The following is a 23,564-nucleotide window of genomic DNA, read 5'->3' on the forward strand; positions in this document are numbered from 1 at the left end:
AATTTATATTATATTTATATTAATATTTTATTAATTATAAAGTTTTATAAATAGATATATGTTTACAAATTTTATTATAAATATTATAATAATAAATGTTATAAATAATAAAAAAATTATATTGTTGATATATAGAAAATTTTATTTATTTACATTTATAAAAAATTACAATACTACACATTATTATAAAATATAATATGATATATGCCACTTACAGGATATTGTTATAATTATATGTATAAAACAAAATTTTATTATATAATATTTATAGTTACATGTATTTCTTATATTTCTTATATTATGTATTTCTATATCTATCTTATATCTATTGATGCATAAATAAAATTGTTTTTGTTAACTTATGTCTTATTCTATTTATGACTGCAGATTTTGTCTTTGCTGCGTGATTTAATCTTATTTTTAAAAAAATTAACAAAAACTAATTTTATTAATTTTATTAATTCCAAAGCGAGTAGGCGAAGGTGAGGTGTCAAAAATTTAATGCTATGTTACTGCTAGAATTCTGGAGGGGGACGAAATAACAAATCAGAAGCTTGCAAGAGAGACAAACATAGGCCTCAGATGTAGTACCTCTCACTCTAAAGCAGGCGCGCGTTTACATATCGCAATGCTCAGTCCATTCTATATGTCGATGACTGGCACCGTCAAAATATCTCGTGCCACTTAGTGCGCATTGAGTGCGCACTATGCGAGTGTTGTGCGTTCAAACGAACACGCAACACTAGCCAAGTGCGCATTGGCACTACCAATCGAACACGCGCCTGACATTCAGTGCAGCCAGTGCACCCCAATCGAAAACGCTATAAGAATCAACTGTGAATGCCGGTCTAAGTTACTATAGTTACTAGGGCTGCGTTCGGAAACTACACACTCGGTGTCGTTTCGTGATTTCAATGGAGAAATGGAGGGGATACAGTGTGTTCTCGGGTGTACAGTGTTTCCGAACGGACGCGTATGTTTGTACGCATTTTGTGTACAAATATATATATACATATATATATATATATATATATATATTTATACATATGTATATATTTATATATTTATCATTTATAATAGCGGGAATATAATTGTTTAAAGTTTAAGATATATATATATATATATATATATCTTAAATTTTAAACAATTATATTCCCGCTTCATCAAATAACGGGATATCATTATTCATTGCGGCTTGATGCCGTCCTTTTATTAAAGTAATATTTTGTTGATGCATTATTGATCTTTCTTTTCACTATAAACAGGATATCGATTCTGTAACTTTTTCTAAAGTGAAAACGTGAAAAGTGAAAAATTTCCGCCAATCGCACATCGATTTCATTTTAAAATCAATGCGTGATTGACGGAAATTTTTCACTTTTCACGTTTTCACTTTAGAAAAAATTACAGAACCGATACCAAGATCAAAGATCGGAATTTAACCAATTAGAATAAGAATTAAAATTTCTTCGTTTTGATTGGTCAATTTTCAATCTTTAATCTCAATTTTCAATAGTCTGATAAGGATTTTAAAACACATGCGAGTTATTTAATATAAAAGATTATTTGAATGTTTAATGTAAGATTAATGTTATTTGTTGCTATAAATTTTAAAAGAATTCAACAAAATTTTATTTAATATAAATAATGTTTTTAAAAATTAACTTATGATTTAACTTCAGTTAATTTAATTTTAATTTAACTTTAATTGAATTAATTCTTTTGTTCATGTAACTTTTAAGTTAACTAAATTAATTTTATAAACAATTAACCAAAAAAATAATTATCTATAAGAAACCTCGCTTAGTTTAAAATAATTTAAAAAATATTTTCTCTCTCTCTCTGTAAAAACTAATGTTAAATTAATTCGAACATTTTGAATTTAGCGCTACTGCGTAATACGACCTATGACGTCACAGGCAGTCAGGTATCTTCCTCGCGCTTCCTCTCTTTACTCTCTCCTTACCTCAGACTCAAAATTGACATCACATATCACCATATTACACATTGTGGCATATAGGCGAATCCCCCAGATGCTTTAGCAGGCATACAGAAAAAGAAGAAGACATTACATATCGCGCGGTGGATAGAGATAGAGAGCAAAATGGCGGCCGAATCAAAAGTCTCATTCCGCTTCGCTCTCGTCACCGGACGATGGTGACCGGCGGTGGCAGCCTCTCTCATTCCGTAGCGAGATGCTATTCCGATGCCATCGCGCATACGTACTACATACACCAAGTGCAATCGGTATATAAGAATGACGCGCGTGAAATAACGAATCGCTCCGATTGCGGCAGTCAGCAGCGGATTCCTACAGCTAGAGCCAGAGACCGGTGGGTCGGGAGGGAGGGAGGGAGGAAAAGGGATAAATACACTGCGCCTCTCAAATTACTAATCGGAATATTTACTCTGGAGAATTTTGAATTTCCGTAACGGCCAGATATGTGACGTGACGTCACGTGCTGCTATCTTCTTCCTCTACTCCACTTCTTCGTGCGAAGCCCCTCGTGTGTAAATAAATCGTGCGGAACGAAAAGGTGTGTGTTAACGCGTAATATTTTTTCGCGCGCACACGCACGCACACACACACACACACACACACACACACACACACACACACACACACACACACACACACACACCACACACACACACACACACACATATATATATACACATATGACAGTTATTGCGTGGATGACAGCTACCTGGCTGGAGTAATTCTCGGAGTAATCTGGACGTCTTTGACGCACTGCGTGCTAATTGAAATCTCTCATTTGCATAAATGTCGCGCTGATGACAGATCTACCTGATTCTAATCGGGATTCCAGATATTGCACAATACACTCGCGACTGAATCACGATGGAGGACGCGAATGAGGTTCTGGTATGCGCGGCCGAATTCATAAAAGGTAATTTGTTGTTTCACGTTAATTATTAATATTAATTGATTGTTTTCATTAATTATCGCAATATGCATTCGTATAATTTATTTAAGATTATTTCTACAATTTATTTTATATATATAATATTTATTTCTAAAAAATTTTGTATTATATACTTTATGTATCTATACATGTAACTATATGATTGTATACATTTATTTAAGATTATAATTGTCTGAGGATTTCTCGTTATTTTTTTATCTATAAAAAAGATATTTGAATTATATTGTTTCACATTTTTTAGAATTATTATAATCGTTTTAATTAATTATCGTAATATGTGTAATTTATTTGAGATTATTTCGTTTTTTTGGGGGAGATTTCTTGTTAATTTTTTTATTTATAGAAAAAATATTTGGAACATTACAAAATTGAACTTATAGTTTTATTTCCTATATATATTTATAATTTTTTTTAGTATTTTTAAGATTAAAATTATTGCAATATGTAGTTTTACATGTAATTTATTTCTATATAACATTTAAATCATTTTGTAATTTTGATTTTGTTGTATATCTAATTTTGTTAATTTATTATCTATAAAATCTCAAATGTAGAAACATTCCAAGTAGCAAACTGATGTCATTAAATGTCAAAGTCATGTCATTTTGATGTCTAATGATGTCATTTAACTTTAAAATGAGATATACTTGCTATCTAGGACACTTTTTAAGTTAAAATAAATTATTGTAATTAATATTACAATTGCAATATAGATATATAATTTATTTCTACAATTTATTTTATATATATATATAAATATATATATTTCTAAAAAATTTTGTATTATACTTTATGTAACTATAGATATAACTATATATTTATATAAAATTTTACTTGCCAGAAATAATTTATTTCTTTTTTTTTTTTCAGATCGATTGTATTTTGTTACATTGAGAACAACAATGAAACCAAAAAGTACTCCGAATACACATTACTTCAGCATTGACAATGAATTGGTGTATGAAAATTTTTATGCCGATTTCGGTCCTCTAAACCTGGCTATGCTATATAGGTATTGTCAGAAAGTGAATAAAAAATTGAAAGGCATTGCACTCAGCAAAAAGAAACTTGTGCATTATACGACGATGGATTCAGAGAAAAGAGTGAACGCTGCCTTTCTCATGGGAAGTTATGCGGTAACATATTTTTTTCTCTATTTAGACAAATGATAATAATGACAATATGTCATTATTATTTTTGATCACACTTATATTCTAATAGCACTAATATAAAATTTATATATACTAATATAAAATCTTATATTTTTAGATATTGTACTGCAAACGCACGGCACAAGAAGTTTACGAATGTTTAACTAAAAGTCCAAATAATCCTGCATTCATCATGTTCCGTGATGCCTCCATCGGACCACCATGCTATCAAATATCGTTAAGGGACAGCCTAAGTGCTATATACAAGTGCCATCAACTGGGTTTCTTTAATTTCGAAGATTTCTGTGTTAAAGAGTACGAATACTTTGAAAGAGTTGAGAACGGAGATTTAAATTGGATCGTTCCAGGAAAATTTATTGCTTTCTGCGGACCACATGCAAGATCTAAGATGGAAGATGGTGCGTATTTTCCATCGTATTAACATCAATTTAGCAGTGAATATGTGAAAAAGGATGCAGTAATGAGAAAAAAAATAATATGAAGATTAGATGAGTAAATAATTTAGTGAAATGAGTGGTTATATCAGTGATGAGTGCAAAAACTGAAAATATGTACACACATGCTTGAATGATGGATGAGAAAAAAAGTAAAGGAATTATAATTATTTTAAAAAATTTTAAATCACAATTCATCTTTTACTTGTTTGAATTATTTAGAATCATAAATAATTGCGCGCGGTTATATAATACAATAAATATTATGTCCTTTTTTCACACAGGATATCCACTGCATGGTCCGGAATCATATTTTACTTACTTCCGCCGTAATAATATAACAACAATTGTACGGCTCAATAAAAAGGTTTACGATGCGTCGAGCTTCACCGATGCCGGCTTTGTACATAAAGATTTATTTTTTATGGATGGCTCGACGCCGACAGATTCAATAATGCATCAATTTCTCAAAATAGCGGAAAGCGCAAACGGCGCGGTCGCCGTTCATTGTAAAGCTGGCCTCGGCAGGACGGGTTCCCTCATAGGTTGCTACATTATGAAACATTATCATTTAACTGCCCACGAAACAATTGCTTGGATAAGAATATGCAGGCCAGGTTCTGTAATTGGTCACCAACAACAGTGGCTAGAGAAGTGGGTATTTGTCATTTTTCTTTTTATTATTATGATGTACAGGGTGTCTCATAGGAAAATGCCCAAATTAATCAACTGTTATTTTTTAATGCACGCAGTTATCGAGAAAACAAAAATTGTATTAAAAAGAGGAAAGTCTACAGTTTTTAATGGATATAAATAAAATGTTTGTATACCAGTTTATTTTATTGATAAAAAGTAATGAAAAAAGTGCTAATAATTACATATGTAAACTAATAAGAAATATGTTTGAAGTGCGCACCATTTGAATTTGTACAAAATTCTGTTCTTTTACGAAAACTCGTAAAAACTTTCTAACATGTCATTTTTAATGTTATTGATGATCTTTCTAATAGCTGCTATTAAATTTGGCATTGTTGAAAATATTTTCATTAGTTTATGTCATTTTATGTAATTATTAGCACTTTTCATTACTTTTTATCAATAAAATAAACTGGTATACAAACATTTTATTTATATCCATTAAATACTGCAGACTTTCCTCTTTTCAAGACAATTTTTGTTTTCTCAATAACTGTATGCATTAAAAAATGATAGCTGATTAGTTTCAGAAATTTCTTATAAAACACCCTGTATATTTTTTTATTATCTATATATATAAATATAGATAATTATTATTTTTAATATCTATATAAATATTTAGATAACACTTTTTTTCATTAAAGATGCAGATATCGATAATATATATTTTTGTTATCTATATAAAAATAAGATGACGCCAAAAATTTTCATCTAGATAATCATCTATAATTTTATTTAGATAATAGTAAACATTGTGTATTATAATAGTATTAAAAAAAAAAAAAAAAAAAAAAAAAAAAAAAAAAGAAACTAATAGATAAACAGAGAATAAAAGGAACTGAGAAATTATTGTGCTTTGTTTTTCTAGAAAGGAAACATATCTCCGATCGTTGCTGAAGGAACCTCTGCAATCTGAGGACAGAAAAAAAGTCCACGAGTATGGGATATATTCGATAGCCGGTAGACCCAAAGCAGCTTCCTTCCAGGGGAACACGAAGGCTTTGATGGAAGATAATGTATCAGGAATTATGCATCGCGTAGACGAAATAAAATTAGATGATCCTGGACCGGCGGCTGGAGCCAGCTCTACGAATAGATACAGTATGTTGACCCAGGGTGATAAATTATGCAGAATCAAAGCTAAGAGAAGAGGCATACCGACGTCTCAAGCTTCTCTTAATGCGAACACAGGAACGTCCACTGTTGGGCAGTAAGTGTGCTTTTATCAATTACCAGAGTGTATACTGGAAAATCATGGAATCCTCAGAGAATTTATTTTTAAGATTTGAGTATACATCCTGATTATACAGTTCTGCAAAATAGAGGGTCTTAACACGTGTTTGAGCAAATGAAGTAGTTTTCTATGTAATTTTGCGCTGAATCCGAATCTGACTCTAGATTTTTGCCAATCACGTCAGATTTTTGAGATAAATGAGATCAGAGGTGTCCAAAATGATGATTTTGATCAACTTCATGCATTTATTTTTGACACCAAATTTTTTAAAATATTTCTGATACTGTCATTGCATAGTATTAGTCTTTCCCTTTTTAGTCCATTTCAAAATCCATTTTTAGTCATTTTTGTGTGATATTTTGTTCCCAAGTACTATTTTAAAGCTCTCCTGGATCCTTGTCACGGTCATGTTAGATTGTGACGTCAGAGGCGAGATAGCACACACTGAAAATTCTTAAAAATGACACCCAATATCCAATAACTCTTTATACTTAGAATTCAAAAACCCAAAGTTCCAATTACTCCAAAACCCAAAAACACAATAAGCTCAAAATACAAAAAGTATGAATTTGTAAATTCAAATCCATGCAGATCTATGTTATTAAAAGAGTGTTTTTGTTTTAATAAAAACACTTTTCGAAATATACATCTATATATATTTTATTTGCAGTCCATATTTGGGATCTCTGTTACAAACCAGGAGCCAAAAAGTTACTACTTTAGTGGCCAATAAAGAAAGAGATCCCACTAAAAGACTTTTATCACGCTCTACTGCAACAACAGTGAAGAGGTGAGATGATTATTTACTCTTCTCAATTGTTTTAACAATATCCTACTCTTTACCATTTCTTCATAAAAATTTATATTTACATTAACATATGTATGCTTTTAATATAAAATTATTGAATTAAATTACATTGATAAAATTGCATGCATATTTAAAAGATATGTCTGCTTATCTTAACTGGAAATTGTAGAAACAATTGGTTGGTCAGCAGTAGCTGTGATCCATCTTCCTGCCGTATTAGGTCTAAACCGTCAACACAGAGCCATAGCATCAACAACAATACAACTACCATCAGTCCTGTTACGTCCTTAACTGTATCGAAGCCAGTGAGAAGAGCAAAACGTACCTCCTGCATGGCTGTGCAGGCTCATACCACAAATTCGCCTGCCAATCATGCGATACCGCAGCCGCAGCAACGCATGAATATGATCCTCAGGTCGGCAGATCGAGTTACTCGTTATTCACTCAGGCAGTAAGTCGATAACTGTCCTTATTTCTCGAATTCGAGCCTAAATTAAGAGGTTGATGCATCATCGAGTTCGATCGTGCAGTTGTTTGATCTTTTAACTGTTTGATATATGTATAAGTAAAACACATATTGACAGTATTTCCCGCTCCTCTCTCCTAATTCCTCCGTCGCTTTTGACACTTGGCTTTGCTTTATTAATCATTCGAGTATATTTTCTATACAAAAATATATATATATATTTTTTGTGTTTCTGATTATGATAGATGTATAAAGATGTATAAACGAAAAAATTCATCTGGTCATCACAAATCAATGAAGTTTGATGTTTCGTAGATTTATATTAACAGTAGGGATGGAAGTTCAATATGTATTTAAAAATCGGAGTTTCTAGAGATTTTCTAAGAATTATTCGAATATAAATCATAAGAATTAGTATTTTATATATTGTATTTGCGAAGTAATCAAATTTAAAACAATATTTGAATTTTAGATTCAGTTGCAAGGTTTAAAATACTTATAAGTACTATTAAAAGTATTTTTAATATTTTTTTCAAAATAATTATAAATTATAAAGAGTTCTTAATCCCATCTTTAATTAACAGATTGATATAAATCTATGCAGCTTCATGATACACATAGAGACACGGTTTAATGTATAAACGAGATTTTTCATATATAAATTTTTATTAAGGAAAATACACTTTTAATTGTTAATATTTTTGTAATAAATTTACACACATGTTTTTCATAATCAGAATATTGTGCAATTTTTATATCCTCTTGATGAAAAAAAGAGAGAATGTTCTGTGAATATGCATGGCTTAAATTTTTTTATCATTTTACACCTTTCCTTAAATTTCTTACAATTGTTCTCCCATTTTAATACTTGCAACCGTGATGAGATATTTGTTCTATTTTTTTATATTCGCAATTTATGCAAGATTTTAGTATCCTTTTGTTCATCGAAAACTAACTTCTAAACTGTTGTGACACACAGACGGATGTACTAGCTGTTTTTACTCATCGTGATTGGAAAAATGATGACCGACTATTGAATCCTGCTGCAGGTTTATTCTATAACTTTTTAAAATATGCCTTACCACATTTTACATAACTGCGAGTAATGCATGCATTATAATTATAATGCATGTGTTGAAAAGTTACAAAATAGACCTGCTGAAACATTCTGCTTATTTTGTCATAGACATTTATAATAATCTGTTAGTATAGCCATTTTGATCTTAATTTCTCATATAAAAAGTCTCGTTTATATTTGAATGTATCATCTTCATACATATACACGCACACAAACAATACACACACATACACATAAATAATGTTTTGTAACATGTACAGGGTGTTCCATAAGAAATTGCTGAAACTAATCTGCTGTCATTTTTTAATGCATGCAGTTACCGAGAAAACAAAAATTGTGTTAAAAAGAGGAAAGTCTACAGTTTTTAATGGGTATAAATAAAACGTTTGTATACCAGTTTATTTTATTGATAAAAAGTAATGAAAAATGTGCTAATATAATTACATATGTAAACTAATAAGAAATATTTTCGAAGTGCGCACCATTATTTGAATTTATACAAAATTCTGTTCTTTTACGAAAACTTACGTAAAAGCTTTTTCTAACGTGTCATTTTTAATAATATTGACGATCCTTTTAATAGCTACTATTAAATCTAGCACTGTTAAAAATATTTATCATTAGTTTATATTATTTTACCCAGATAGCCACAGTAATTATTATGACATCATTTTGACATCAAAATGATCTCATAATAATTACTGTGGCTATCTGGGTTTTGATGTCAAAATGATGTCATAATAATTACTGTGGCTCTCTGGGTATGTGATTATTAATACTTTTTATTACTTTTTATCAATAAAATATACTGGTACACAAACATTTTATTTATATCCATTAAATACTGTAGATTTTTCTCTTTTTGAAACGATTTTTGTTTTCTCAATAACTGCATGCATTAAAAATGAGAGTTGATTAGTTTCAGCAATTTTCTATGGGACACTTTTGAACATTTAACTTTAATAGTTAATGAGAGACATAAAAGACAGTTAAAAAGTTATATATATATATATATATATATATATATATATATATATATCGGCCAAGCGAGCAACGCAATGTTATTGCGAAAATTAAGAAACTTAGGAATTCGTATCTTGTGGTTGAAATCTCAGAATTTTCCTTGTTCCTCTTTTAACACCTTCCCCCCTGTAAAGAAATAGGCGAGAAAAACAGTTAAAAGGGTTTTAAACATGTGCGTTTAGCAATGGATGTTAAATAAATTATTTTCAGCTTCTAATTAAAATTCAAAAGTTTTAAATCTGTGGAATGAGCAAATTTAGTTTGTTGTTAAGAATTATTGAAAGTTCAAATAAGATATATTTATATAATATAATAAATTTTTATATTATGGCCAACAAATATAAAAGAATGTTATATACACATATATATAAACTTTTATTATATGAAATGTTTGGTAAATATTCACATAAGGCCAGGTGAAATGTTTTGTTATATATACAGGGTATCCCAGACCACCTGTATACCCCTTTTTTTAAAAACTAAGCATTTTAGAGAAAAATGTTTTAAACAAAAATATTGTATGGTTTTGAGGGGAAAATAAGATGGTGCCATTGATTTGACCTTGAAAAGTCATTTGAGGGTTATGTAAAGGTCAACTTTAATTTCTTAAATGGAACTACCTATTTTTTATTACATATTCTTGTAGATTATCTCAACAGTTTTTCAAAACCCTATAATAAAGTATTTTTTATGGAGTATGAGTACTCTTTGAGTTATAAAGGTTTGAAGCTAACAATTTTTTTACATAAAATGTAAAATATTCAATTTTCGATAATCATACCTGAATACTTTTCTGCACAGTATAATAAGATCAATTAATTGATATAACAAATAATTATTTTAAAAAGAATATGTAATATTTAACATGCAGCTGCATACTTTTTTTTATAAGCAACTATGTGTTTTTTTACACCAATTGATTGGTCTCATTATTCCATGCAAAAAAGTATTAACAATAAGATATGATTACTGAAAACTGAATATTTTACAAGATATATATATATATATATATATATATATATATATATATATATAATATATTTTATATTTTATGTCAAAAAATTGTTAGCTTCAAACCTTTGTAACTCAAAGAGTACTTCATAAAAAAATTTATTATATGATTTTGGAAAGTTCTTGAGATAACCTACAAGAATATGTAATAGATAGTTCCATTTAAGAAATTAAAGTTGACCTTTACATGACCTTCAAATGACATTTTAAAGTCAAATTAATGGCACCATCTTATATTTTCCTCGAAATCATACAATTTTTGTCTAAAACGTTTTTCTCTAAAATGCTTAGTTTTTAAAAGAAAAGGGATGTGTGGGTGGTCTGGGACACCCTGTATTTTATTATAGAATCTACATATAAATTTTTCTCGTTGTATAGTGTCTCCCATTGACTGTTGAAGTGAATTCCACATGTTATGAAATATTTTGTCTTGATGTATAAATGTATAAAAAGCTTGTATTATAATAACAATGTAAACAAAAATTGTCCCAGAAATAATTAATATTTTGAGAGTTAGCATCGATTATTATGAGAAAAAAGTTAAACTTTGATTCTAAATAATTTCCAAGATAGAATTATTTGATTGTGACTTTTTTCATGATGTGTGTAGTCGGTCTTGTTATTATTTCCCAAAATATTGATTTGTGGGATTCCCTATAGATACGCGTGCAGGATAGTTTATTTTTTTTCATTTCGTTTAACTTTTTTGTTTTTAGTTTAAAAAAATATTTCTTATATAAGTCTTTCGTAAAGTCTGGAAAAAATTACAGAAGATCATATATTAATTTGTTAAGTTTTTTAAAATTAAATTAATTTTTTTAAATAAAAATATTTATTTTTGACTATATACATTCTTATAATTAATATCAAGATGTTTTCTATGAGCTAATAATTTATTCTTTTTATATTTAAAATTGAGTTATATATAAAAAATGATTTACAGTCAAGTTTGCATGGAAAAACATAAATTACCAAATTATCTGAATATTATTCTAGATAATTTAGTGAAGCTAACACTTTTTTTCATCTAAGGTGCAGCTATAGATAATAGATATTTTTATTATCTATATAAGATATATATATATATATTTCTATATAAATTTATATTTTTATTATCTATATTTATTATTTATGTTTATTATTTATAAATATAGATAATTATTTTATTATATATATTTATAAATTACATGGCTATTATTGTCTTAAAAATCATCTTGATATCAATTATGGAGTCACAGTCAAAATAGGTACTTTTATTTAAAGAATTTAAGGCTCTTGGATTCTCGCCGCATGTGATGTCACAAGCTGAAAATTCTTAGATGTCATTTTTAAATGAAAAATATTTCGATGTAATACAACTTCAGATGGCTTTAGCACACTTTTAAAATAGAAAACTATTCTTCCCCCTAATTGATCAATCCTTCAATCATCGCCCTTCATAATTTATCAACAACCGTAAAATGTTCATAATATCAGACTTCGTCGTGCAAAGACCAGACAGACTGGGCCTCATATTACAACTGTTGATTGATTACAAAGGAAAAAAGATAATTTTCGAGGTATTTTAAGGTGTGCTGTTTCATCGAAATATCTTTTTATTTCGAATGGCATCTAAGAATTTTTAGCATGTTTATTCTCGCCTTTGACGTCACATTCTAACATTGTCAGAGGAGCCAGGAGCCTTATTAAGACAATGTTTTAAGGTTAATTATATATGTTTTAAGGTAATCTTGAAAAAAAGAATTAAAAATATATATATTAAAAATAGATTTTTCTAAACTTAAAAACAAAAAAAAAGAATCGGATTTTAAAATAAACCATCTTGTGCGTGTATATTTATATATACTTTTTTATTTCGACTTTAAACAGATATATATAGTGGTTGCCCAAATAAAAAGTGAATACAAGTCATAGAACCTTGCGAAATAGCGAGTTTGTAAATTGTCGGGGAAAGCCTATTTGTTTGTAAATAATTAAATGGGAAAGAGTTAGTTTTGTACGACGGCAATAAATAAATAAAAAAAAAGAACAGCAATTAACTTCGCACGGATACTGCAAAGCACTGGCTCAAGGCTGCGTAAAAAAGTTCGCAAAATGCCCAGGCATCCTCTCACAGCAAGTCATCCTTCTACACGACATAAAATGCATGTTCTCGCACCACAAATACAACCATTACCATTTTTTAATTGAAAAAATTCCGCTGGGAGATGCAACATTCGCCGTAAAGTCCTGACCTGCGAGTTTTACATTGGACTGTGAGATGAAGGATCAGGTCAAAAATTGGGTTTTCACAATCACTGGGGGTTCTGTGTGTCTATCAGGAACATCAGGATTTGCTTATTATGGAACTTTTATCTAAACGAACATGAAAATTACTTTTAGAGTGCATATCATTTATAACACATGTCCACTTTTTATTTGGGCAATATTTATATATACAGGATAAGCCACTTTAATGTATCTGCCCTGAATGCTTTTCTCCTATACTTTTAAAAAATTTGTTTCGCACAAAAGTTGTTTAAGGAGAACACAAATCAATTGTTTACAAATTACGTCATTTTCGAAAAATTCATCGATCATAATTTTTTTAAATTGAAACCTTTTTTATGACAAAATGTTGTAGATCTCGTCGAGACAAATCCAATTTGTTTTAAGTTCAGTTTTTAAAATTTTTTAAATTTATGAGTTACGCAATTTTTTAATTTTGAAATATTAGTTTCCAACGGGAGAAGTACTTTCTGCTGAAATTAAATATTTTGTGTTTTCCGGTAGTGATGATATTCAATGATTATATACATATATTAGTATTACATCATTTAGTGGGAAATCGAAATAATGGTTAATGGAAATATTTTAGAGCTGTTGAAAGGAATTTCTATTTTACAGACTTTTACTGACTTTTATTTTTAAACATTTCCATTAAAAAAGTGATGATATTAGTGAATTTCTCGAAAGTAGTGCTGAAACTAATTGGCGGTAATTTTTAAATGCATGTAGTTATGAGAAAAGAAAAATTATATTGAAAAGAGGGTCTACAGTTTTCATTGGATATAAATAAATGTTTGTATACCAGTTCATTTTATTGATAAAAAGTAATGAAAAACGTGCTAATAATTACATATGTAAACTAATGATAAATATTTTCGAAGTGCGCACTATTTGAACTTGTACAAAATTCTATTCTTTTACAAAAACTCGTAAAAACTTTTTCTAACATGTCATTTTTAATGTTATTGTTTTATCCTTTTAATGTTTTAATGTTATATCCTTTTAATAGCTACTATTAAATCTGGTACTGTTGAAAATATTTATTATTAGTTTGTGATTTTATGTGATTCTTAGTTTTTTTATCACTTTTTATAAATAAAATAAACTGGTATACAAACATTTTATTTAATATTCATTAAAAAAGACTCCTTTTTTCAACATAATTTTTGTTTCTTCAATAACTGCATGTATTAAAAAATGAAACTAATTAGTTTCAGCATTTTTCTATGGGACACCCTGTATAAATAAATTATATAACATTACTGTTTAATGTCCCTTTCAAATTCAAACAACTTTTATGCAACACACTTTTTGTAAAAGAAAACAAGATATTTCGAGTGGGACATTAACCCATTCTGTATATATAATAAACTAAAATTTTTCTACACATTTTTAAAAAATATCTATACATATTGATATTTACAATATCTATACATATTGTAAACTAACTTTATAAAAAGAAATGTAATTAAAATACAAAATTGTAGGACTGTTTCGTATGATCGATTTTAATTAATTATATTATTATATTATTTTTTTAGAGATTGCATGTGACATAATTACATTAATTTTTGTTTTGTTAATGAAGCATGCATTAAATATTGGAAATCTTATATAGGCCTGGGCAAATAACACATTTGAACAGAAATATATATTTAAAAAATGAACTTTATTATGTGTACAATCCATAGTCCAGGCCTCATAATCATGTGTACAAGTAGTGTTTAAGGGATAAAAGCAAGCAGCACTAGAAGTGGCTAACAAACCGATCCTATTTATTTCTGTGACTTGCAGTGCACGCACAACAAAAAGTTATAAAAGTGCATTTATCAGATGACTAACCGATATTCCCAGTGTCGTTGGGGATGAGGATTGTCAGATAACCGGAGCATCTCACCAGCGTCGAAGATCTCATCGCTTAAACCCCATCATTTAGTAAAAAATACTTCACACTGACACCTTCAATCCGAGTCTTCAAGTCAAGTGAGTTTTGCCCAGGCTTTTATATCGCAAATCAATCAAGAAGATCAAACTTTCTATCTTTACAATTTCTCATCAATACTGCATTTATTAATAAATGGTTTTGTTATATATTTGCATCATACATGGAATATGAATTTGTTGCAATGATATTTAATATACAGCTCACAAAAAGCTTTTATAATTGTTCTGTATTGCGATATATTATATATTGAATGTATGCAAAAAAAGAATCAGGTTTTTTCTGCGAAGATTATTTATCCATTTAATCTTTTGCTTAGCATTAGCACCTTTATAGATACGTATTTTCAAAATTATTGTATCTATTATACATAATTTTCGTTTTTAATAATTTGTATTTTACTATAATATTTTTTTAATACTCACAATCTTTTTGCGATCTGATGAATATATGTATTTTTTATGGTACATAATTTAAAATGTATACTTGATTTTTTTATCCAAAAATTTTGCAGAAATATTTAATAATTGGTTTTACTATTTAAAAAAAAAGGAGTTAATTCTTCCAATATCATTATTACTATTATTATATCTCTCTATTATTATTATTTTGGAAGAATTAACTTTGATTTTGTTGAATGATTAAACGAGTGATAATCCTAAATATATATCTTTAAAATTGAAATTTGTTATATTTTTTGTTATATTAATACACTAATCAAAACAATTAAGGGATTACTTTAAAACTTGCGGATTCAAGAGTAGCCTTTAATTGTTTCAAATAATGTATTACATATATATGTATTTTTATATATGACTATATTATATATTATATATGTAAATTTGTATTATTGTACACGAAACAAATTATTGTCAACCGAATAATTGAATATAATTAACAGGAAAAAATTTATTATTTATCATCATTGTGATATAGAAAATGTACATATTATGAAAATTACTAATTTTGTAATTTTCGGTTTCAGACAATGTTAAAAAAATTTCTAAATATTGTAAATTATAGACATATTACATGGCACTTGTGAAAAGTTACTTTTTTAGTATTTTGAACTTGATAAAACACATTAGGAAAAAAAGAGACTTGCAATATCAAATAATATGTATATGCTCTATGTGCAGTTTATATATATAATCGATGCAACACGCTTTCGCTCTCCAGAAATATTATTTGGAAAATATATATGTCTTATTGATATTCATTAAGTCATATAAGTCGAATGTATATTTGTATATTTATTATTTAACCTTCAGGGAACCTTGGAAACATAAAAGTTAACCCAAGTAGTAAACTGACATCACTAAATGTCAAAATGACGTTCGATGTTAAAATGACGCACATGCTTGCTATCTGGATATTAGATTGTAAAAAGAAGAATAAGTCTTTACTCAAAACTCAGTATTTAAGAATTTTTCAAGTTATTAAAATTACGAATCTGAAATTAAAAATTATAAAATTCAAAATGGCGACTCCAATGGCGTCAATAAAATTAATTAATTTTTGCTGTACTAGTAAAACTTTATTCTGTCCTTTACTAATCTTCCACTATTTTGGATCAGTTATATGTCAATAAATTCTTTTTTGTGCTACTTTTCTATTATTTATTGAATTTGTTGAATCCGTACAAAACGAGAGATAAAAACAGAAAGTGCAATAATTTTTGACAAAATTTTCGTCTTTGTGTAATGAAAAGCAAGAAAAAAATTCTGTTCTATTTTCTTGTTTTCTACATAGTATTATTATAGGGCTAAGAGTAGCTCGATCTATTTTTATGTACTTAACAAAATATTTTGTAATACATTTCAATCTATATCTCTCGTATTGAATCTATCATTTCAGATATGTTACAATTTTGATTCATTAAATTTTATATGTACTAAAACAAAAACAATTAACATCTGGGATTGCATTAAAAGTAATAAATAATTTTTTCTTTTTAACATACATATAAAAAATTGTATATGGCCAATAAAAACTATTTGCAAAATATACATATCATTCACTTTAAGGTTCATCAAAAATGTTTGCTTTCAGTTTTTTTTCAAATACTTTTTTATATAAAAATATAATAATATATTGTATTGTTCTTTTAAAAAAAAATTGATTACATTATCTTTTTGAAATATGTAATAAAAAAACCAAAAACGATTTTATTAATATGCATATAAGATATATATATGTGTAGTCGCGTATTTATATAGATATATTTCTATAGAGTATCAAGATAGCTTATATTGTACATAATATTTAATAGTAATATTTTTTAGAATTATTCTATAAGAAACACAATAATGTCTCCTGCAACAACAATTAAGGCGAACTGTGTATCTACAAAATATGTGCTTGTAAGTCGTCTAATCAGAATATTTTAGATTATATTGGATCTCAATAATAATTAAACAAATTGAATTCTTAATATGCTTAATCGATGGTTTAGGTGATCTGTTTTATATAACAAGAACTTTTTTTTATTATTGCATGCTATAAAACAAAGACACTATAAAACAGAGACATTATCATGCAAAGTTCCACTTAAAAAATTTTTTAACAAACGCTTCTCCTTTGTTGACAATTTGCAATTTCCAACATGAGATATTAACGGTTCAAGTTACTTACAATTAGAGTTCCTTAAAGTAAGATTTAGAACAATAGCGATCGTTAATTAAGGAATAAACATATATATTTGAGATCTGAAAGAAATATTTAAAAATAAATAATGACAAAAAAGTTATCAAAAGTTTTTATACTCAATTTATGAGCTATATACATATAAAGTTATTATATATAAAATTATATATTATATATGAGCCACATATATATATATATATATATATATATATATATATATATATATATATAATTCTCGTTTTGTATGTTTTTCTGTACAAAATTACTATTTAATGTTCTAATTCTTACATGAGGAACTATAAAATTCTAATGCATAAACATTGCGGATATAATTATCACTTTTATTATTAATAACAAATATATGTATTATATAGTTACATACTTGTTATACCATCTATTATAATTTTTTCAAAAGTATTTTATGTATGTATTTTTTTTAATTTTATGTATGTATTTTTTAATAATAAAATATGTGATTTGCGCAACTTACTATTGTATATGCAATTGCATATGACACGCGTATATAATTTGAATCTGTATTTTGTATGAGCTTTTAATATGTAAAATATGTATATAATGTTACATTTTGTGTGACTTGTGTGTGTGTGTGTGTGTGTGTGTGTGTGTGTGTGTGTGTGTGTGTGTGTGTGCGCGTGTGTGTGTGTGTGTGCGTGTGCGTGTGCGCGTGCGTGTGTGTACGAATCAAAGAACATAACAGAAAGAGAGAAAGGCATATTTAATATATATATATATATATATATATATATATATATATATATTGTGATAGTTTTGCATTATCAGTCCTAATATAAAATTTTTATTTTACATATGAATTTAGTCGTAAACATATAGTATATGAAAAATTATGAGGTCTTATTACGATAGATTTATACAGGGTGTCCCATTTTAATCGATCACCTCTTAGCCCTTGTAACTTTGCAGGGAACAGTCGTAGAGAAACATGTTTCAAGTAAAAGTTGTATGGCTCCAAGGGGGACATAAGATGGTGATCTTGGCCTTGACCTTGCAATCAAACATGCCTGAAACATTTTTCTCTACAATTGCTCCCTGCAAAGTTACAAGGGGTGATCGATTAAAATGGGACACCCTGTATACATCCATCTACTATTATATTCGCGCACACACATACACACACACACACACACACACACACAAGCCTGTCATAATAAAACATTATGTAAGATTTACAACATACAGATTTTTAACTTAATAAGAATTTTAAAAAAGTTATAATAATATAACCATTTAAAAAATTAAGTTAAAAGAAAATGCCATGTGTCCAAAAAATCCAAAAAATTGTTATGCTCTTTATTATATATTTAGTATATTTTACATGTCTATAAAAATTGTATAAAAAAGTTAGTTTTAAATTCTTAGTAGTTGTATAAAAAAAATGTTACTTGAATGTATATTTTATAGTTTATACTATATATAAAATTATATAAAAAAATGGTGACAATTGAAAATAAAAATTATACATATATATACAATATAAAATAATTCTTTTAGTTATTATAAAATTTAAATTTGCAGAATCTTCCACAAGATATTTTCTGAGAAACAATTTTGTAAGAAGCATATATATATATATATATATATATATATATATATATATATCAGCAAAGATTATATATATAATATTAAATTAATTAAAAGTAAAAACAATTTAATGTAAGAAAAACTTGGTACTACGGAGGAATAAAAAATGTTTTGTTTTATAGTAAATAACAATAAATAATCGTGTGTATATACAAGGTGTTCCATTTTAAAAAATCCACAAATATCTTTGTAACATGCATTTTAGAGAAAAATATTTCAGAAAAGTTGTAGAATTTCGAGGGGGAAAAAAGTTGGCGTTACTGATTCTTTGCGGAAAGATAATTTTCAAGGTTATTTCAAGATCACTTATTATATTTTTCTATAAATGGAACTATACCTTATTAATTTTTTTTATATATATTATATTTATTATTCTTTGCAATATTCAATATAAAAAATTACAAGAGTAAGAAAGTCAAAAAGTAAATAATAAAAACTGTAAAATACCTCATAAAGTATTTATTTTTTGTTAGTCTTACCTCAATATTTATGCATGAAATATGTCGCAGATATCGTATAATCTGTTAATGGTATAGATTCCTAGAATTATTTTTGTAGTGGGTAGGTCTGGGACACCCTGTATAATTTGCAACTGGCGCAGCTATAATACATATTTTTTCTTCCACGATGTGGAGTAAAAAAGATAAAAACTATAATAAAACTAAAAAAATCCTTATTATATATTTATGTCGATTTGTATTAAAAATAAATGGAAAACACTCCTATTCCTATAATATATAATATACAATATACAGGATTGAATCGATATAAGTTAAATTAATATGACTTTTTAAAACTAAGTTAAGTTAAAGTTAGTTGCTTATAAAATTTATTTATATAGTTAAGTTAAAATTGCATGAACAAAAAATTAACGCAGTTAAAGTTAAGATTAAACCCTTATAGAAATTTATCACTAGTAACGCCAATTAATCACTTATTTCGAGTACTTAAAATAAACAGTAATATACAGTAATTTAAGTACTCGATATAAGTGATTAAGTACTCGAAATAAGTGATAAATTGGCGATACTAGTGATAAATTTCTATAAGGGAATTAACTGAAATTAAATCAAAAGTTAATTTTTAAAAACATTATTTATACATATATATATTAAATTAGAATTTTGTTTGTTAATTCTTTTAAAATTTATAATAACAAAGAAACTTAGATTTTTATATGTATATAAAAATATCTTTTTCGCTAATTACAATTATTGACAAATAATAACATAAAAATTAATAATACTTTAATTTAAAAATAATATATTATTTATACTTAATTATTTATAAAAATAATGCTTATAACAATAATGGTATTCAGAGATAAAAAATAAAATATAACTTGGGAAAAAAAGTTTAATAAATTTATTAAGATCACAAAAATAATTAGTTAAAGTTAAAAATTAATATTTTAAATTAACTAAGCTATGTTATAAAAGTATAGTTATAATATATACTCACAACCCTGTGAGTATATATCCATTATGTAACTTTTTTTAAAGTGAAAACGTGAAAAATGAAAAATGTCCACCAATAACGCATTGGATTTTAAAATAAAATCAATGTGTGAAGAAATTTTTCACTTTTTTACTTTAGAAAAAGTTACGCAATCGATATAGTTTAATAATAGAATATTTTTTCTATTGTACGCAGGGCCTAAATTGGCTTGTTGACTACCTATGTGACGTCACGAAAAAAGAGGGGATAGAGGTATACAAACATTACATTTTCACACTCACACTGTTTCGTAACATGCTGAAGTGAGCAGTGTATGGTTAGTAAAATTGAAATTCAAATTAATTATGCCAGAATCAATCTACTACGACGAGGTAGAAATCGAGGATTTCGAATACGACGAGGACGAAGGAATTTATTATTATCCGTGTCCGTGCGGCGATCAATTTCAAATATCTCTCGCCGAACTAACCTCCGGCGAGGAAGAAGTCACATGTCCTTCCTGCTCCCTCGTAATTAAGGTAATTTACGACAAAGAGTTATTTCGCGCCAAGCAAGAAGAATTTGAGAAGAAAAGTGGAAAGAAGGAATTGATGGCGCAAAAAGTTTAAAACATTTGACAATTATTTTTGAGATAATTTTGGTAAGTAGAGGTTAGTATTTTTCTATTTAGAAAAAATGTGTTCTGGGAAAAAAGGATTAAAACTATTTAATATAGAAAATTTATAATAAACTGATGTTATTTTGACTTTTAATGACGTCAGTTTGTTAAATCATACAATTTAATAAATATAAATTCGTTATTGATTAATAATTAATTATTAACAAATAAATTATATTGATTGTTAATTAATAAGTAATTATTAACAATAAGTGTAAATTACAATTAATTACTTTACAAATTTTTTCTACAGAGATATTTGAAGAACTTTGTATAATTTTTGTTTTCAGAAGTCACTATTGATTTTTTGGTTACAACATTATATATTTTTATATCGCCAATTAGGACATCACCAAGTGACAAAAATGGCAGGACGTGGCAGAGGAAAATCTGGTATGTCCTTTACCATGGAGCAATTAGGCTTCGCCAAGGGAGAGATGCTACCAACGCCAATTCTACAACCACCGCCAACCTATCCCATGCTGGATCATAAGCCTCTACCGATACAGATAACAACTGAGATGAGCTATTTAGTCGAATTGAAGAGAGACTTCACCGAGTATATGCGAGAATCATTAAACAATGTGCAAGCTGTCATCTTGAACGAAGATATTGAACGATATTGTGAAGATTACGAAGAAAACACAGGATATAATAATAGATTGGAGTATGAATCCAAGTATGACTGGAGCAGATTACCAATGGAATTAAGGTCATCGCGAAAGCGTAAGCTCCAACAACAGGATATGCAACCGTATAAGAAGAGAAAAATCATAGACATTGAGAAGAAACTAGCAGGATTGGACAAAAGTGAAAACACATTGCGTAGTGATGTTGAGGAAGAGGTGGAGGAGGAAGAGGAGGATGAAGAGGAGAAGGAAACGAATGAACATGTAAAAGATGAGGAGGAAGTAGATGAGGAAATGGATGATGGGACTGATTATGCAAACGAGTACTTTGAGACTGGTGAAAATTACTGCAGCGATGACGATAATGACGATGGACCTGTTTTTTGATATATTCTCAATCTTAGAAGTATTGATTTGCTTTCAGGATTTTTACATACTGATAAATGCTGCAAATTTAATTTAATTTGCTCATTTCTGTGATATGTAAATTTTTTATTATTCGTAATCATGTTGTTACTTAATATACATGTATAGTTGCATGTGTAGGAATGAAAATCAACACGCAAGTTAATTATCATTAAATTGAGTAAAATATATATCATTATAAGTTCATTTAAATAATACATCTTGAAATTAATATATTGTGTTGTATCATATTTTCCAGTTTCTTTATTTATGCGTATGAAAAGCGTTTTCGACAACATCGAGTGTCAATTTTAATAATAACAAGACATTAGTTGTTAGCATGTGGTTGTTTATCATATTTGACTTTCTTTCATTATTTAATTTCTTGGGTAATGAGAAAGAAAGGAATCATCAATGTAATGTACGAGTGCACTTCTTTCAAAAGAGAAAGAGAGAGAAACTGAATATTATGGATAGGTGTATATACATATATACACAGACACACACACACATATCCATAATAGTACAGGGTGTCCTATAAGAAATTGCTGAAACAGCTATTATTTTTTAATGCACATAGTTATATAGAAAACAAAAATATATTGAAAAGAGGAAAGTACGGTTTATCAGTTTATTTTATTGAAAAAAAAAGTAATGTTTCTTATAAGTTTGAATGTATCAATGCAATATTCCTCAGAATGGACAGAAAATGTAGGTACAGCTTTCATAAATTATATAATCTTTTAATATTTAATAATGCTTTATTCGCAATTATACTATATAAAAATGTATAAGACCGTCGGTAAATGGCTCCGATAATAAATATAATATACGGAAAACGGCCAATTAAGAACCAGGTGTGGTAATTGATACGCAAACGAATAATGATAAATTATTTAGTTTATTAGTACGTTTCGGTCCTATACGTTCGGACCATCTTTAGCATCTGAGAAATTAAAACGACATAATTTTAGCAAGCTCACATTTTTACAATTAGCGAAGCGTAAATAGATTTATATATACGTGGTTAAATCATAAATCAAAAACCAAATTATCATGGGTACAAAG

At 27.7% G+C, this 23,564-nt stretch overlaps 3 protein-coding genes across 11 annotated transcripts; all 3 read left to right on the forward strand.

The window, feature by feature from the left end:
- The first annotated feature begins 1,915 nt into the window (after positions 1 to 1,915).
- cdc14 (cell division cycle protein 14) lies at positions 1,916 to 21,054 on the forward strand. 5 transcript variants are annotated; one of them, XM_029308344.2, is made up of 9 exons: positions 1,920 to 2,537; positions 2,705 to 2,912; positions 3,819 to 4,084; positions 4,218 to 4,518; positions 4,839 to 5,208; positions 6,119 to 6,460; positions 7,155 to 7,274; positions 7,462 to 7,743; positions 14,933 to 15,056. In XM_029308344.2, exons 2-9 carry the CDS (start codon positions 2,864 to 2,866, stop codon positions 14,973 to 14,975), a joined length of 1,773 nt encoding a protein of 590 aa, XP_029164177.1. In that variant the 5' UTR covers positions 1,920 to 2,537; positions 2,705 to 2,863; the 3' UTR covers positions 14,976 to 15,056. The 5 variants fall into 5 exon arrangements, with proteins under 5 accessions (XP_029164180.1, XP_029164179.1, XP_029164177.1 ...); XM_029308345.2 differs by having other exon boundaries at positions 2,804 to 2,912; XM_029308347.2 differs by having other exon boundaries at positions 1,916 to 2,912; positions 7,513 to 7,743.
- An 18-nt stretch (positions 21,055 to 21,072) lies between these two features.
- Dph3 (Diphthamide biosynthesis 3) lies at positions 21,073 to 21,872 on the forward strand. Of its 4 annotated transcripts, none has more exons than XM_029308352.2 (2): positions 21,073 to 21,454; positions 21,808 to 21,872. In XM_029308352.2, exon 1 carries the CDS (start codon positions 21,149 to 21,151, stop codon positions 21,410 to 21,412), a length of 264 nt encoding a protein of 87 aa, XP_029164185.2. In that variant the 5' UTR covers positions 21,073 to 21,148; the 3' UTR covers positions 21,413 to 21,454; positions 21,808 to 21,872. The 4 variants fall into 4 exon arrangements, with proteins under 4 accessions (XP_029164185.2, XP_029164184.2, XP_029164183.2 ...); XM_029308351.2 differs by having other exon boundaries at positions 21,073 to 21,444; positions 21,808 to 21,871; XM_029308350.2 differs by having other exon boundaries at positions 21,753 to 21,820.
- Positions 21,379 to 22,728, forward strand: Polr3G (RNA polymerase III subunit G). Of its 2 annotated transcripts, none has more exons than XM_085487618.1 (2): positions 21,379 to 21,444; positions 21,808 to 22,728. In XM_085487618.1, exon 2 carries the CDS (start codon positions 21,828 to 21,830, stop codon positions 22,476 to 22,478), a length of 651 nt encoding a protein of 216 aa, XP_085343744.1. In that variant the 5' UTR covers positions 21,379 to 21,444; positions 21,808 to 21,827; the 3' UTR covers positions 22,479 to 22,728. The 2 variants fall into 2 exon arrangements, with proteins under 2 accessions (XP_085343744.1, XP_085343745.1); XM_085487619.1 differs by having other exon boundaries at positions 21,413 to 21,454.
- The last annotated feature ends 836 nt before the right edge of the window (positions 22,729 to 23,564 follow it).

The sequence above is a fragment of the Nylanderia fulva genome, unplaced genomic scaffold (assembly GCF_048542155.1).
Source record: "Nylanderia fulva isolate GAGA-0341 unplaced genomic scaffold, ASM4854215v1 Scaffold58, whole genome shotgun sequence".
NCBI lineage: Eukaryota > Metazoa > Arthropoda > Insecta > Hymenoptera > Formicidae > Nylanderia > Nylanderia fulva.